Genomic DNA, 16,373 nt, shown 5'->3' with positions numbered 1-16,373 from the left:
GTAGCTGGAGGAACTGGGTTGGAGAGCACATGGCATACAGAGTACTGGGTAGCTGGAGGAACTGGGTTGGAGAGCACATGGCATACAGAGTACTGGGTAGCTGGAGGAACTGGGTTGGAGAGCACATGGCATACAGAGTACTGGGTAGCTGGAGGAACTGGGTTGGAGAGCCCATGGCATACAGAGTACTGGGTAGCTGGAGGAACTGGGTTGGAGAGCCCATGGCATACAGAGTACTGGGTAGCTGGAGGAACTGGGTTGGAGAGCACATGGCATACAGAGTACTGGGTAGCTGGAGGAACTGGGTTGGAGAGCCCATGGCATACAGAGTACTGGGTAGCTGGAGGAACTGGGTTGGAGAGCCCATGGCATACAGAGTACTGGGTAGCTGGAGGAACTGGGTTGGAGAGCACATGGCATACAGAGTACTGGGTAGCTGGAGGAACTGGGTTGGAGAGCACATGGCATACAGAGTACTGGGTAGCTGGAGGAACTGGGTTGGAGAGCCCATGGCATACAGAGTACTGGGTAGCTGGAGGAACTGGGTTGGAGAGCACATGGCATACAGAGTACTGGGTAGCTGGAGGAACTGGGTTGGAGAGCACATGGCATACAGAGTACTGGGTAGCTGGAGGAACTGGGTTGGAGAGCACATGGCATACAGAGTACTGGGTAGCTGGAGGAACTGGGTTGGAGAGCACATAGCATACAGAGTACTGGGTAGCTGGAGGAACTGGGTTGGAGAGCACATGGCATACAGAGTACCGGGTAGCTGGAGGAACTGGGTTGGAGAGCACATGGCATACAGAGTACTGGGTAGCTGGAGGAACTGGGTTGGAGAGCCCATGGCATACAGAGTACTGGGTAGCTGGAGGAACTGGGTTGGCGAGCCCATGGCATACAGAGTACTGGGTAGCTGGAGGAACTGGGTTGGAGAGCACATGGCATACAGAGTACTGGGTAGCTGGAGGAACTGGGTTGGAGAGCACATGGCATACAGAGTACCGGGTAGCTGGAGGAACTGGGTTGGAGAGCACATGGCATACAGAGTTTGGGCTGGAATATATGTCGTGCAGCGAAAGGCTGCATGCTCCTCAAACAGTGGTTGATGTATCGTTTAAAAATAACCGGAGCGCAAGCTTTTAAAAAAAATGTTTTACTTTCTCAAATCATCAATAGCCTATAGTCGCATCATGCAGCCCATATATGTTTTGATTTCTAAGACTTCACAAATAACTCTTCAATGATCACTTTTACGCTCTTAAATAGCCACTTTGCACTTTGCTCTGGAATGGGAAAAATATTATTTATATTTTATTCCGTTAAATTATATTATTCTTATAAAATCATAGAACAATGGCAGGGGACTTAATCATATATTCTCTGCTAAATGAACAAGCCTACAGCATGGCGCATAGCCAGATAACATACAGTAGGCCAACTCATATTCTGTTCTTCTGAAATACTTTTTCTTCATATCATGATGTTTCTTTAGACCTGCCTAAAATAAATAATGAATATATTTTGATGGTGTATATTAAATTGATTTATTATACTTTTAGAAATTATATGTACAGTGAGGGAAAAAAGTATTTGATCCCCTGCTGATTTTGTACGTTAGCCCACTGACAAAGAAATGATCAGTCTATAATTTTAATGGTAGGGTTATTTGAACAGTGAGAGACAGAACAACAAAATAATTCAGAAAAACGCATGTCAAAAATGTTATAAATTGATTTGCATTTTAAATGAGGGAAATAAGTATTTGACCCCCTCTCAATCAGAAAGATTTCTGGCTCCCAGGTGTCTTTTATACAGGTAACGAGCTGAGATTAGGAGCACACTCTTAAAGGGAGTGCTCCTAATCTCAGTTTGTTACCTGTATAAAAGACACCTGTCCACAGAAGCAATCAATCAATCCAAACTCTCCACCATGGCCAAGACCAAGGATGTCAGGGACAAGATTGTAGACCTACACAAGGCTGGAATGGGCTACAACACCATCGCCAAGCAGCTTGGTGAGAAGGTGACAACAGTTGGTGCGATTATTCGCAAATGGAAGAAACACAAAATAACTGTCAATCTCCCTCTGCCTGGGGCTCCATGCAAGATCTCACCTCGTGAAGTTGCAATGATCATGAGAATGGTGAGGAATCAGCCCAGAACTACACGGGAGGATCTTGTCAATGATCAAGGTAGCTGGGACCATAGTCACCAAGAAAACAATTGGTAACACACCCTACACCGTGAAGGACTGAAATCCTGCAGCGCCCGCAAGGTCCCCCTGCTCAAGAAAGCACATATACAGGCCCGTCTGAAGTTTGCCAATGAACATCTGAATGATTCAGAGGAGAAATGGGTGAAAGTGTTGTGGTCAGATGAGACCAAAATCGAGCTCTTTGGCATCAACTCAACTCGCCGTGTTTGGAGGAAGAGGAATGCTGCCTATGACCCCAAGAACACCATCCCCACCGTCAAACATGGAGGTGGAAACATTATGCTTTGGGGGTGTTTTTCTGCTAAGGGGACAGGACAACTTCACCGCATCAAAGGGACGATGGACAGGGCCATGTACCGTCAAATCTTGGGTGAGAACCTCCTTCCCTCAGCCAGGGCATTGAAAATGGGTCGTGAATGGGTATTCCAGCATGACAATGACCCAAAACACACAGCCAAGGCAACAAAGGAGTGGCTCAAGAAGAAGCACATTAAGGTCCTGGAGTGCCCTAGCCAGTCTCCATACCTTAATCCCATAGAAAATCTGTGGAGGGAGCTGAAGGTTCGAGTTGCCAAACGTCAGCCTCGAAACCTTAATGACTTGGAGAAGATCTGTAAAGAGGAGTGGGACAAAATCCCTCCTGAGATGTGTGCAAAACTGGTGGCCAACTACAAGAAACATCTGACCTCTGTGATTGCCAACAAGGGTTTTGCCACCAAGCACTAAGTCATGTTTTGCAGAGGGGTCAAATACTTATTTCCCTCATTAAAATGCAAATCAATTTATAACATTTTTTACATGCGTTTTTCTGGATTTTTGTTGTTGTTATTCTGTCTCTCACTGTTCAAATAAACCTACCATTAAAATTATAGACTGATCATGTCTTTGTCAGTGGGCAAACGTACAAAACCAGCAGGGGATCAAATACTTTTTTCCCCTCACTGTAAATTTTCCAAAGACGCGCAACATGTTTCTGTTAATTAACGATCAATTACCGTGAGACAGACAATCTTTTGCATGTCAATAACCGGCAGACAAAATGTCATAACCGCCACAGCTGCACTCCAAACCTCACACCTGTGGATGAATTGTGAGTGTCTCAGTCAGTGATGGAGGGTAAAACAGACCCAGGTCCCCTGGTTCCTTCCAACCACACAGACCTGAACACCTGCCTCTGTTGACGCTCACCCAACATGACAACGCAAGACTAATCAGACAAAGGGGAAAGGGATATAATCAGCGAGATCAAGGAGAGAGGGAGAGAGAGAGAGCCAGACAATCATGAAAGGGAAGGAGGTGTAGACAAAATGTCATAGCCATTTTCCCCATCTCCATTGATGAGCAACCGTCACCCCTGCAATGCTGTTGCATTTTTACCCAACACACACACACACACACACACACACATTCATGCAAACACACACCTCTTTCCATTATTGTCCCGTTTCGCCCATTACGACTTTGCCTGTCTAACCTTGACCACCTTGACCAGAGCCAGAGCCACAAACCTCCCCTGAGCACCATTACATTCTCAGTTAGGCTAGAGAAGTGGTTCCCCACTCCAGTCCTACAGTACCCCCAACAGTACACTTTTTTTATTGTAGCCCCAGACAAACACACCTCATTCAACTCATCAAGGGTGTGATAATAAAGTTGAATCAGGTGTGCTTGTCCGGGGTTACAGCAAACATGTGTACTGTTGAGGGGTACTGGAGGACCGGAATTAGAAAACACTGAGCTAGAGCACCAGAGAGACATACAGCGTTTGCAGACAGACTCTCCTCTCCCTAAATCCCTGAACTGTCTCTTCTGCGTCCTCAAACCGGAGAGGACAGAGTCCAGCTGTTACAGCTCACACACACACACTCACAGCAGGGGTACTTCAAGGACATGCAAGTGCAGAGACCCCGACACACACTCTCCATCTCTCTCCCTCTGCGCTTACCTGCAGGATGCTCGGATGCCCATGGAGGGAGGTGGAGAGAGAGAGAGAGGAGGGGTGCAGGTGGGGGCCAGAGACCCTCTCTCCACGTACCAAAAGTGTATGCACTCATTAACTGTAAGTCGCTCTGGATAAGAGCGTCTGCTAAATGACTGTAAATGTAAATGGGAATGAGGAGAGAAAGAGTGGGGTGAGTGTAAAGAGGAGAGGAAGAGGGGGGTGAGTGTAAAGAGGAGAGGAAGAAGAGAGCAGACGGTAGTAGTTCAGAAAAAAGAGGGGGGAAGTACAGGGAAAGAGTGGAAGAGAAGAGCACAGCAATGGGAAAGGAAGAGAAGGGAGCAATGCAGAGAGGAGAGGAGGGTGAGAGGAGAGGAGGATGAGAGAAGGGTGAGAGAAGAGAGAAGGATGAGAGAAGAGAAATCTGTGAGAATCAGTGTCGCCACAGGCTCAGGCAAAGCAGAGGAGTTTGACGCCGCTTCTCTCTCTCCCTCCCTCCCTCTCGCTCATTCACTCTCTCCCGCTCTGACGAGAACTCTCCTTAGCTGTAGTCAGTGGCCTGGCCCCACCCCCTCTCCTCTCTGCAAAGCTCTGATTGGTTTACTCAGCCCCGCATTGCATTGCAGGTGAAGAACGCTCTCACTTCCTCCTCCTCAGACCAAAACATCCCTCTCTCATTCCACCCAGTTCCTCTTCTCTTTTTTTAACACATTATCACCATCTCTGTCTCTATTCAATCGCTCTCCCCTTCTCTCTCTCTCGGCGTACACTCCTCCATCTGTCTGTCTTTATCTGACTGCCTTAATCTTCCGCTATCATCGTACTGTGAGTGAATTCATATAATACTCAGTAGGGATGTGACAAATGGAAACGTTTTCTTAATGTTTAAAATCGGATTTCTGTAAAAAAAAAAAAAAACGTTAAGAAAAAACGGATAGAATTCCACGTGAATTGACAATGCAGAATATGGTCCTATTGTATATGTCCGCTAGGGGGCAATGAAATTCTATCTACCTCAGCCATAGGCTGAATCTCAAACCGAACACTTACCCCCTAAAGGCATCCGCATGCTTCCCAGCCGAAACAGTTTGGTAGAGTTTGTGCATATATTATGACGACATTGTGACATTTTTGCACAAGGCAGTACGCTACACGCGAATGTTCGTTCCATTATGCAATTAGCGGGGAAACCCATTGTCATAAACGCACTGCACATGCAAGCAGTTCTAGAAGCACAAGCATTTCGCTACACCCGCTATAACATCTGCTAAAACACGTGTATGTGACAAATAACATTTGATTTGATTTATGTTACATGAAAATATCCGTTAGAAATTTAGTAAGAGGGCAGATCTAATACGCAACAACTAGCATGGGTTGCTTATACAGTGCATTCGAAAGTATTCAGACCCCTTGACTTTTTCCGCATTTTGTTACGTTACAGCCTTACTCTAAAATGTACAGGGCCTCCTGTAGCTCAGTTGGTAGAGCATGCCGCTTGCAACGCCAGGGTTGTGGGTTCGATTCCCACAGGGGGCCAGTATGAAAAATTTATGCACTCACTAACTGTAAGTCGCTCTGGATAAGAGCGTCTGCTAAATGACTAAAATGTAAAATGGATTAAATTGTTTTTCCCCCTCAATACACACACAATAACCCATAACGACAAAGCAAAAACAGGTTGTTAGAAAATTTTGCCAATTTATTCAAAATAAAAAAACGGAAATATCACATTTACAGAAGTATTCAGACCATTTACTCAGTACTTACAGCCGTAAGCGATTACAGCCTCGAGACTTCTTGGGTATGACGCTACAAGCCTGGCACACCTGTATTTGGGGAGTTTCTCTCATTCTTCTCTGCAGATCCTCTCAAGCTCTGTCAGGTTGGATGGGGAGCGAAACTGCACAGCTATTTTCAGGTCTCTCCAGAGATCTTTGATCTGGTTCAAGTCCAGGCTCTGGCTGGGCCAATCAAGGCCATTGAGACTTGTCCCGAAGCCACTCCTGCGTTGTCTTGGCTGTGTGCTTAGGGACGTTGTCCTGTTGGAAGGTGAACCTTTGACCGCAGTATGAGGTCCTGAGTGCTCTGGAGCAGGTTTTCATCAAGGATCTCTCTGTACTTTGCTCCGTTCATCTTTCCCTCGATCTTGACTAGTCTCCCAGTCCCTGCTGCTGAAAACACCATGCTTCACAGTAGGGATGGTGCTAAGTTTCCTCCAGACGTGACGCTTGGCATTAAGGCCAAAGAGTTTGATCTTGGTTTCATCAGACCAGAGAATCCTGTTTCTCATGGTCAGAGTCCTTTAGGTGCCTTTTGGCAAACTCCAAGCAGGCTGTCATGTGCCTTTTACTGAGGAGTGGCTTCCGTCTGGCCACTACCATAAAAGGCCTGATTGGTTGAGTGCTGCAGAGACGGTTGTCCTTCTGGAAAGTTCTCCCATCTCCACAGAGGAACTCTGGAACTCTGTCAGAGTGACCATTGGGTTCTTGGTCACCTCCCTGACCAAGGCCCTTCTCCCCCGATTTCTCAGTTTGGCTGGGCGGCCAGCTCTAGGAAGAGTATTGTAGAATAATAGTGAAGACATCAATAGTGAACACATCAAAACTATGAAATTACACATATGGAATCAAGTAGTAACCAAAAAAAGTGTTACATATATAATATATATATTATATTTGAGATTCTTCAAAGTAGCCACCCTTTGTCTTGATGACAGCTTTGCTCACTCTTGACATTCTCTCAACCAGCTTCATGAGGAATGCTTTTCCAACAGTCTTGAAGGAGTTCCCACATATGCTGAGCACTTGTTGGCTGCTTTTCCTTCACTTTGCGGTCCGACTCATACCAAACCATCTAAATTTGGATGAGGTCGGGGGATTGTGGAGGCCAGGTTATCTAATACAGCACTCCATCACTCTCCTTCTCGGTAAAATAGCCCTTACACAACCTGGAGGTGTGTTGGGTCATTGTCCTGTTGAAAAACAAATGGTAGTCCCACTAAGCCCAAACCAGATGGGATGGCGTAAAGCTGCAGAATTCTGTGGTAGCCATGCTGGTTAAGTGTGCCTTGAATTCTAAATAAATCTGATAGTGTCACCAGCAAAGCACCCCCACACCATAACACCTCCACCTCCATGCTTTACGTTGGGAAATACACATGCAGAGATCATCCGTTCGCCCACACCACGTCTCACAAGACACGGCGGTTGGAACCAACAATCTCCAAGTTGGACTCTAGACCAAAGGACACATCTCCACCGGTCTAATGTCCATTGCTCGTGCTTCTTGGCCATGCAAGTCTCTTCTTCTTATTGGTGTCCTTTAGTAGTGGTTTCTTTGCAGCAATTCGACCATGAAGGCCTGATTCACACAGTTTCTACTGAACAGTTGATATTGAGATGTGTCTGTTACTTGAACTCTGTGAAGCATTTATTTGAGCTGCAATTTCTGAGGCTGGTAACTCTAATGAACTTATCCTGTGGCGGTCCTCATGAGCGCCAGTTTCATCATAGCGCTTGGTTTTTACAACCACACTTGAAGAAACTTTCAAAGTTCTTGAAATGTTCATGTCTTAAAGTAATGATGGACTGTCGTTTCTCTTTGCTTATTTGAGCTGTTCTTGCCATAATATGGACTTTAAATTCCACAAATTAACTTTTAACAAGGCACACCTGTTAATTGAAATGCATTCCAGGTGACCACCTCATGAAGCTGGTTGAGAGAATGCCAAGAGTGTGCAAAGCTGTCATCAAGGCAAAGGGTGTGCATATAGACAATGTTCCCTCCAGGCTTGTTAAGTGGTTAAAAGTGATTGTGAAGGGTCTCCCGAGTGGCGCAGCGGTCTAAGGCACTGATCAGTGCTAGAGGAGTCACTACAGATCCTGGTTCGATCCCAGGCTGTGTCGCAGCCGGCCGCGACCGGAAGACCCATGAGGCGTTGCAGCGTCTTCCGGGTTAGGGGAGGGTTTGGCCAGCTGGGATGTCCTTGTCCAGTCGCGCTCTAGCGACTCCACGTGGTGGGTCAGGCGCATGCATGCTGGCTTCGGTCGCCAGCTGTACGCCGTTTCCTCCGACACATTGGTGGGGCTGGCTTCCGGGTTAAGCGAGCAGTGTGTCAAGAAGCAGTGCGGCTTGGCGGGGTCGTGTTTCGCCTCTCCCGAGTCCGCATGGGAGTTGCAGCGATGGGACAAGACTAACTACCAATTGGATATCATGAAATTTGGGGGAAAAGGGGGGAAAAGTACAACAAAAAATAGTGATTGTGAAGCCCCCCCCCCCCAGAGTAATCAATGCCTCCACAGCTGAACTCAATGCCTAGACAAACAGCACAGAGACACAGCAGAGCAGGATAATAACTGGAGCTTGATGCGTTAGTGCTAGGCTAGCTACCAGCCATTCAAACCACTGGAGATATGCTAACATTCAACGCTGGTATTCTACCAAAGTCTTGCAATGCCCAGACAGCACAGAGAAACAGCAGAGCAGGGCAATAGCTGGAGCTGGATGTGTTGGCTCCGCTACCTGGCTGCCATTCGAAGTTACACCACCTGAGATATGCTAACATTTCGCATTAAACAATTTGTCAGGTCAACAAACGTGACGTCTAGATCTCCCTGTGCTGCGTGAACCCTGAGAAGAGCTACAACACCTCAGCAGAAATTCTAAATGCAAAGTTCTGAGGATTCTGACTGAATGATCTTAACTTCTGGCAGAGAAAACAAACACGAGAATGTGACTCACCAGCTAGACTAAGAGGAGGACTTTTCTTGTTTTTAACGCCTGCCTGGTACACTCACCGACCGCCAGCCAGCCAGTCAGCGAGACCGCCAGCGAGACAGCCAGCGAGACCGCCAGCGAGACAGCCAGCGAGACCGCCAGCGAGACAGCCAGCGAGACAGCCAGCCAGTCAGCCAGCCAGCCAGCGAGACAGTCAGCCAGCCAGCCAGCGAGACAGTCAGCGAGACAGCCAGTCAGTCAGTCAGCGAGACAGCCAGTCAGTCAGTCAGTCAGCGAGACAGCCAGTCAGTCAGTCAGTCAGCGAGACAGCCAGTCAGTCAGTCAGTCAGCGAGACAGCCAGTCAGTCAGTCAGTCAGCGAGACAGCCAGTCAGTCAGTCAGCGAGACAGCCAGTCAGCGAGACAGCCAGTCAGCGAGACAGCCAGTCAGTCAGCGAGACAGCCAGTCAGTCAGTCAGCGAGACAGCCAGTCAGTCAGCGAGACAGCCAGTCAGTCAGTCAGTCAGCGAGACAGCCAGTCAGTCAGCGAGACAGCCAGTCAGTCAGCCAGTCAGCGAGACAGCCAGTCAGTCTTACAACAGTAGTTCTGTAGCCTTCTATCTGAGCACACACACAGTCTGCAGTGCTCCTTACCCGCCCCCTAACATCCTTTCTCCTCATGTCCTAACAAACTCCCTCTCACTGCTTGGGGCTTGGTTAGACTAGCTCGCTCCCTGCAGTCCAACACACACACACTGCAGAAAGAAATGGGTTATATAATGAGCAGGAGTAGCTATGCACACACAGAGAGAGAGAGAGAGAGAGAGAGAGAGAGACAGAGACAGAGAGAGAGAGAGAGAGAGAGAGAGAGAGAGAGAGAGAGAGAGACACAGAGAGAGAGACAAAGTGAGGGGGGAAAGAGACCATGTCAGAATGATGGAGAAAGAGGCGCAGAGAGAAAGGGAAGATAGGAAGAGAGAGGGGGGAGAGAGAGGGGAAGAGAGGAAGAGAGAGGGGGGAGAGAGAGGGGTTGAGGGGAGAGGGGGGAGAGATTGAGAGACAGAGAGAGGAGGAAAATGGAGCAGAGAATTCCAGTGTGTTAGAGAAACACTGCAGTAACACAGTCCAATGCCCTGGATAACACAACTGGAACTGACTGGTCTTCCCTTTCTAAATCTGTGGGACAATGGTCAGCATTGGGAGGCAGGGAAAAGACTAGAGCAGGGATGGGCAACTTTGATGGGGGTGGGGGCCACAAAAAATCTGAAATCATGAGGGGCCACAGTGGCTGCGTACCCACATATGAAGTCCAGTGTTCATTTCGTCTACGAAAATATTAGTCAAACACCTATTTTTCTATTGACGAGACGGTAACAGACTAAATAGACCCAGAAAAAAACTATAACTAAACTAAAAATATTTTTCATTTCGGTTGACTAAAACGAGACGAAATTATCTGTGTGACTAAAATCTGACTAATAAGTGGACTGGACAATAGTTGGAGAGATTGGGAGCTTTTCAGTGTTATTTGTTTGGTCCAATCAAAAGCATGCATGACTTTAGCAGAATTGTATGGCTTTCTCACTGCAATGTTGCAATGCTGTGATCGGTGGAAAATAAATACCATGCCCAGGTCACCTCTGCCCGGCAACCATTCTCCAATCTGGTGGCAAAACAATTATTTATGCAAATAAGGCACAATTATTTTTATCGTCAGTTGCACACAAGGTCCAACAGAAACTTGACATACGCTTTTGGACAAACCCCTCTGAATCGGAGAGGTGTGGGGGGCTGCCACTGGTCTTCCCACATTGGCTGTTGTTGTGTGTGTGGGGGGGTTAACTGCCTTGCTGAAGGGCAGAACCAGATATTTTTCACTGTGTCGGATATCTTCGCCAAACGATTTCCGAGGGAGTGCGCACATGCGGCTATTCTGTGTTGAACGGTTAACGAAGAAACAGGTCCTCCTATATGCTTAATTTAGAGTTATTTATGCAACTTTAGTTGTAACCCAAACGTTGGGCTATACAGTAGGGAAAAAATGTATTTAGTCAGCCACCAATTGTGCAAGTTCTCCCACTTAAAAAGATGAGAGAGGCCTGTAATTTTCATCATAGGTACACGTCAACTATGACAGACAAATTGAGAAAAAAAATCCAGAAAATCACATTGTAGGATTTTTAATTAATTAATTTGCAAATTATGGTGGAAAATAAGTATTTGGTCACCTACAAACAAGCAAGATTTCTGGCTCTCACAGACCTGTAACTTCTTCTTTAAGAGGCTCCTCTGTCCTCCACTCGTTACCTGTATTAATGTTTGAACCTGTTTGAACTTGTTATCAGTATAAAAGACACCTGTCCACAACCTCAAACAGTCACACTCCAAACTCCACTATGGCCAAGACCAAAGAGCTGTCAAAGGACACCATACCTACTATGAAGCTTGGGGGTGGAAACATCATGCTTTGGGGGTGTTTTTCTGCAAAGGGACCAGGACGACTGATCCGTGTAAAGGAAAGAATGAATGGGGCCATGTATCGTGAGATTTTGAGTGAAAACCTCCTTCCATCAGCAAGGGCTTTGAAGATGAAACGTGGCTGGGTCTTTCAGCATGACAATGATCCCAAACACACCGCCCGGGCAACGAAGGAGTGGCTTCGTAAGAAGCATTTCAAGGTCCTGGAGTGGCCTAGCCAGTCTCCAGATCTCAAACCCATAGAAAATCTTTGGAGGGAGTTGAAAGTCCGTGTTGCCCAGCGACAGCCCCAAAACATCACTGCTCTAGAGGAGATCTGCATGGAGGAATGGGCCAAAATACCAGCAACAGTGTGTGAAAAGCTTGTGAAGACTTACAGAAAACGTTTGACCTGTGTCATTGCCAACAAAGGGTATATAACAAAGTATTGAGAAACTTTTGTTATTGACCAAATACTTATTTTCCACATTGTTTGCAAATAAATTCATTAAAAATCCTACAATGTGATTTTCTTTTCTCATTTTGTCTGTCATAGTTGACGTGTACCTATGATGAAAATTACAGGCCTCTCTCATCTTTTTAAGTGGGAGAACTTGCACAATTGGTGGCTGACTAAATACTTTTTTTCCCCCCACTGTATGTTTAGATTTTTAATACATTAAGGCTACATGATGCGACTAATTATGATTTGAAAAAAGTTGCATGAAAGGCATGAGCTCTGCTTTGTTTCTTGTGCAGGCTGCACGTCCACAATTTGAAAAGCACTTGACAATATTCTCACCAGGCCTCGGATTTCCCAGCGGCATCTCCCTTGTGTGGCCATAATGGCCCCTAAAAAAAATCCATGCCTTTTGCGGCCAAAGTGACCGTTGTGCCCTTGGACTGAATATAATAATTCCCTTCTCCCAGCTGCCAATCGCCACGCTCCGAAGCACCTCTCACTCACATGGCTCTCTCAGATATCTACATTCTTATTAACAAATGCCTGTCACGTGAACGGGTCCTTCTCACAGGCATCTCAGTTACAAGCGAAGACAGACACACTTGGGACGCAATTGCACGCGTCCTTATCGAATTCCATATTGAAGATGGTAGAACTGTCCACATTTACTTTGTCAGCCAACAAGATGAGTAGGCCTAACGAACAGCAACAGCACTAGCCTGTCAATCCCCAAACCATTTTCCTATTCTATTGGTCAACGTGTCTTTTGTGCAATAAATATTCCAAACATAATGTGGGACAGTTGTGGGATGCGATCGATCCCAAATGAATACAACCACTCACATAAAAATAAAAAAAACGTTGATAAACTATTCGGCTATTTCTTCACATTTGAAGCGCAGCTATGCGCAACACGGCAGTAGGCTCTAAGCGCAAACGTTCCAAAATGCAATCAATTCTCGGGAAAACACGGTTCTCAAAAGTGACCGCAAATGTGATTATGCGTGTAATGCTTTATTATAAAAAGGTGCATTTTTATGGTGAAAATAATATTTCCCAAACTTGAAACTCACGCGCCACCTATGTATACCAGTTAGGCTCTACACCCCTTGTAAAGCGGATTAATGTGCTTCATTTTATGAAGTTCATTGGCCACTTTAGTTGGGCTAGGCTACACGAGGTGTGCGACTATGATTTGAGAAAGTCAACAAAAAAAGGCCTGTGCTGTTTCTTGCCTTACTGCACACGCTGGGCATCATTCACAAGTGATAGTCTAATATTGTCACACATCAGACTATTCTTAACTTAATCTTGTCTTTACATATACTAAATATGTGTGACATTAGTTTGATTTAGAATGGACCATTATCATGCACCTGTCTTGAAAGGGGAAAAAAAAAAAGCGAATGGAGGATGCTTTTCCCGTGGTTCCTTTTCATGCCAGCCAGGTAGGCTATACTCCTGTTGTAAATATAAGCAATGTGCTTAATATTAGGAAAGTTGAGAAATAAATATAGTAGGCCTAGCCTATAGAAAGCGGATGGGATCCTTTTTTTATTACAGGCCATCAAAACTATTTTCTCACCCAATTGCATAGCCTATAGAAATGAGTGCAACATCAGCGCATGGGCTCTCATGAAGTGTTTGATTCGATTTTTTTAACACACTTGCAATGATGTCCGAGTGATTAGAGGGACAATAGAGTGCTAAGTACCAGGCAGTTAGCAAGTTTGGTAGGCTACTAATGACCATCAGCAGCATCAGAGCTTGGAGAAGACTAGTTACCGTGACTAAACAGTCACATGGAATTTGACTGCGGTCATTTACATTTACATTTTAGTCATTTAGCAGACGCTCTTATCCAGAGCGACTTACAGTTAGTGAGTGCATACATGTTTTATTTTATATACTGGCCCCCCGTGGGAATCGAACCCACAACCCTGGCATTGCAAACGCCATGCTCTACCAACTGAGCTACATCCCTGCCGGCCATTCCCTCCCCTACCCTGGACAACGCTGGGCCAATTGTGCGCCGCCCCATGGGTCTCCCGGTCGCGGCCGGCTACGACAGAGCCTGGATGACTCGTGACTGCTGGTGAGGCGGTAATACGGTCACCATAACAGCCCGAATTTAAAATGTAGATTTTTGACACTGGCCTACACACAATACAATACAAATTAATTAAAAATGAAAAGCTGAAATGTCTTGAGTGAAGTATTCAACCCCTCTGTTATGGTAAGCCTAAATAAGTTCAGGAGTAAAAATGTGCTTAAAAAGTCACATAAGTTGCACAGACTCACTCTGTGGGCAATAATAATGGTTAACAGGATTTTTTAATGACTACTTAATCTCTGTACCACAAAAATACAATTAACTGTAAGGTCCTTGAGTCGAGCAGTGAATTTCAAACAGATTCAACAAAGAAAAGCACCTATTGGTAAAAATACAAAGCAGACATTGAATATCTCTTTGAGGTGAAGTTATTAATTACACTTTGGATGGTGCATCAATAAACCCAGTTATTTACTACAAAGACACAAGCATCCTTCCTAACTCAGTTGCCGGAGAGGAAGGAAACCACTCAGGGATTTCACCATGAGGCCAATGGTGACTTTAAAACAGTTACAGAGTTTAATGGCTGTGATTGAAAACTGAGGATGGCTCAACAACATTGTACTTACTCCACAATACTAACCTAAAAGACAGAGTGAAAAGGAAGCCTTTTTTTTTTTTTTTAAACATTGAATACTTATGTATACTGAACAAAAATGTAAACGCAACAATTTCAACGACTTTAATGAGTTGGTTCAAATAAAAAGAAATCTGTCAATTGAAATAAATTAATTAGGCCCTAATATATGGATTTCACATGACTGAATACAGATATGCATCTGTTGGTCACAGGTACCTTAAAAAAGGTAGGGGCGTGGATCAGAAAACCAGTCCATATTTGGTGTGACCACCATGGCCTGTGGAATGTTGTCCCGCTCTTCAATGGCAGTGCGAAGTTGCTGTATATTGGCAGGAACTGGAACACGCTGTAATACACATCGCTCCAGAGCATCCCAAACATGCTCAATGCGTGACATGTCTGGTGAGTATGCAGGCCATAGAAGAACTGGGACATTTTCAGCTTCCAGGAATTGTGTACAGATCCTTGCTACATTGCCGTGCATTATCATGCTGAAACATGAGGTGATGGCGGCGGATGAATGGCACGACAATGGGCCTCAGGATCTCGTCACGGTATCTCTGTGCATTCAAATTGCCATAGATAAAATGCAATTGTGTTCATTGTCTGTAGCTTCTACCTGCCCATACCATAACCCCACTGCAATCATTGGGCACTCTGTTCACAACGTTGACATCAGCAAACTGCTCGCCCACCCGACACCATACACATGGTCTGCAGTTGAGGCCGGTTGGACGTACTGCCAAATACTCTAAAATGACGTTGGAGGCGGCTTATGGTAGAGAAATAAACATTCAATTATCTGGCAACAGCTCTGGTGGACATCCTGCAGTCAGCATGCCAATTGCACGCTCCCTCAAAACTTGAGACATCCGTGGCATTGTGTTGTGTGACAAACCTGCACATTTTAGAGTGGCTTTTTATTGTCCACAGCACAAGGTGCACCTGTGTAATGATCATGCTGTTTAATCAGCTTCTTGATATGCCACAACTGTCAGGTGGAAGGATTATCTTGGCAAAGGAGAAATGCTCAATAACCGGGATGTAAACAAATTTGTGCAAAAAAGTGGAGAGAAATATGCTTTTTGTGCGTATGAAACATTTCTGGGATCGTTCATTATTTCAGCTCATGAAACATGGGACCAACAGTTTACATGTTGCGTTTATATTTTTGTTCAGTGTAAATGAGATCTGTATTTTAGTTTCAATACATTTGCAAACATGTTTTCACTTTGTCATTATGGGGTATTTTGTGTGGATGGGTGAGAAAATGTAATCAATTTTGAATTTAGGCTGTAACAAAATGTGGAATAAGTCAAGGGGTATGAATACTTTCTGAAGGCACTGAAGGTTAGTGAGGCAATTGAAATGTGATGACTAAAATGTGACTAAATTGAAATAACATTTAGTTGACTAAAATGGCCCACTGTCATTTTGACAATAACTAGACTAAATCATTATTTAAATGACAAATGTGACTAAGACTTAATTATATTTTTGTCAAAATGACTAAGATTAAATCTAAAAAAAAGAGCGCCAAAATTAGGCCTAACACGGATGGAGTCAGAGCCGGGCCCTAGACTTTTGAGGGGAAAGAGAGGGAACAAGAGAGGAGAGAGAGAACAATATACACTGCTCAAAAAAATAAAGGGAACACTTAAACAACACATCCTAGATCTGAATGAATGAAATAATCTTATTAAATACTTTTTTCTTTACATAGTTGAATGTGCTGACAACAAAATCACACAAAAATTATCAATGGAAATCAAATTTATCAATCCATGGAGGTCTGGATTTGGAGTCACCCTCAAAATTAAAGTGGAAAACCACACTACAGGCTGATCCAACTTTGATGTAATGTCCGTCAAAACAAGTCAAAATG

At 45.0% G+C, this 16,373-nt stretch overlaps 1 protein-coding gene across 3 annotated transcripts in view; it reads right to left on the bottom strand.

Annotated features, from left to right (window-relative positions):
• srpk1b (SRSF protein kinase 1b) overlaps positions 1 to 16,373 on the bottom strand; it is a 55,968-nt gene that overhangs the window by 26,894 nt on the left and 12,701 nt on the right. The window contains exon 1 of one of the 3 annotated variants that reach the window (XM_041887331.2): positions 4,164 to 4,275. The exons of the other annotated variants lie outside the window; for them this stretch is intronic. Coding sequence (XP_041743265.1) covers positions 4,164 to 4,186 — 23 coding nt within the window. The 5' untranslated portion in view covers positions 4,187 to 4,275. Of the gene's footprint in view, positions 1 to 4,163; positions 4,276 to 16,373 lie in introns of those variants that run through there. 3 annotated transcript variants of the gene reach the window in all.

This window comes from Coregonus clupeaformis, chromosome 10 (assembly GCF_020615455.1).
Source record: "Coregonus clupeaformis isolate EN_2021a chromosome 10, ASM2061545v1, whole genome shotgun sequence".
Classification (NCBI taxonomy): Eukaryota; Metazoa; Chordata; class Actinopteri; order Salmoniformes; family Salmonidae; genus Coregonus; species Coregonus clupeaformis.
This window is presented reverse-complemented; position numbering and strand designations above follow the sequence as displayed.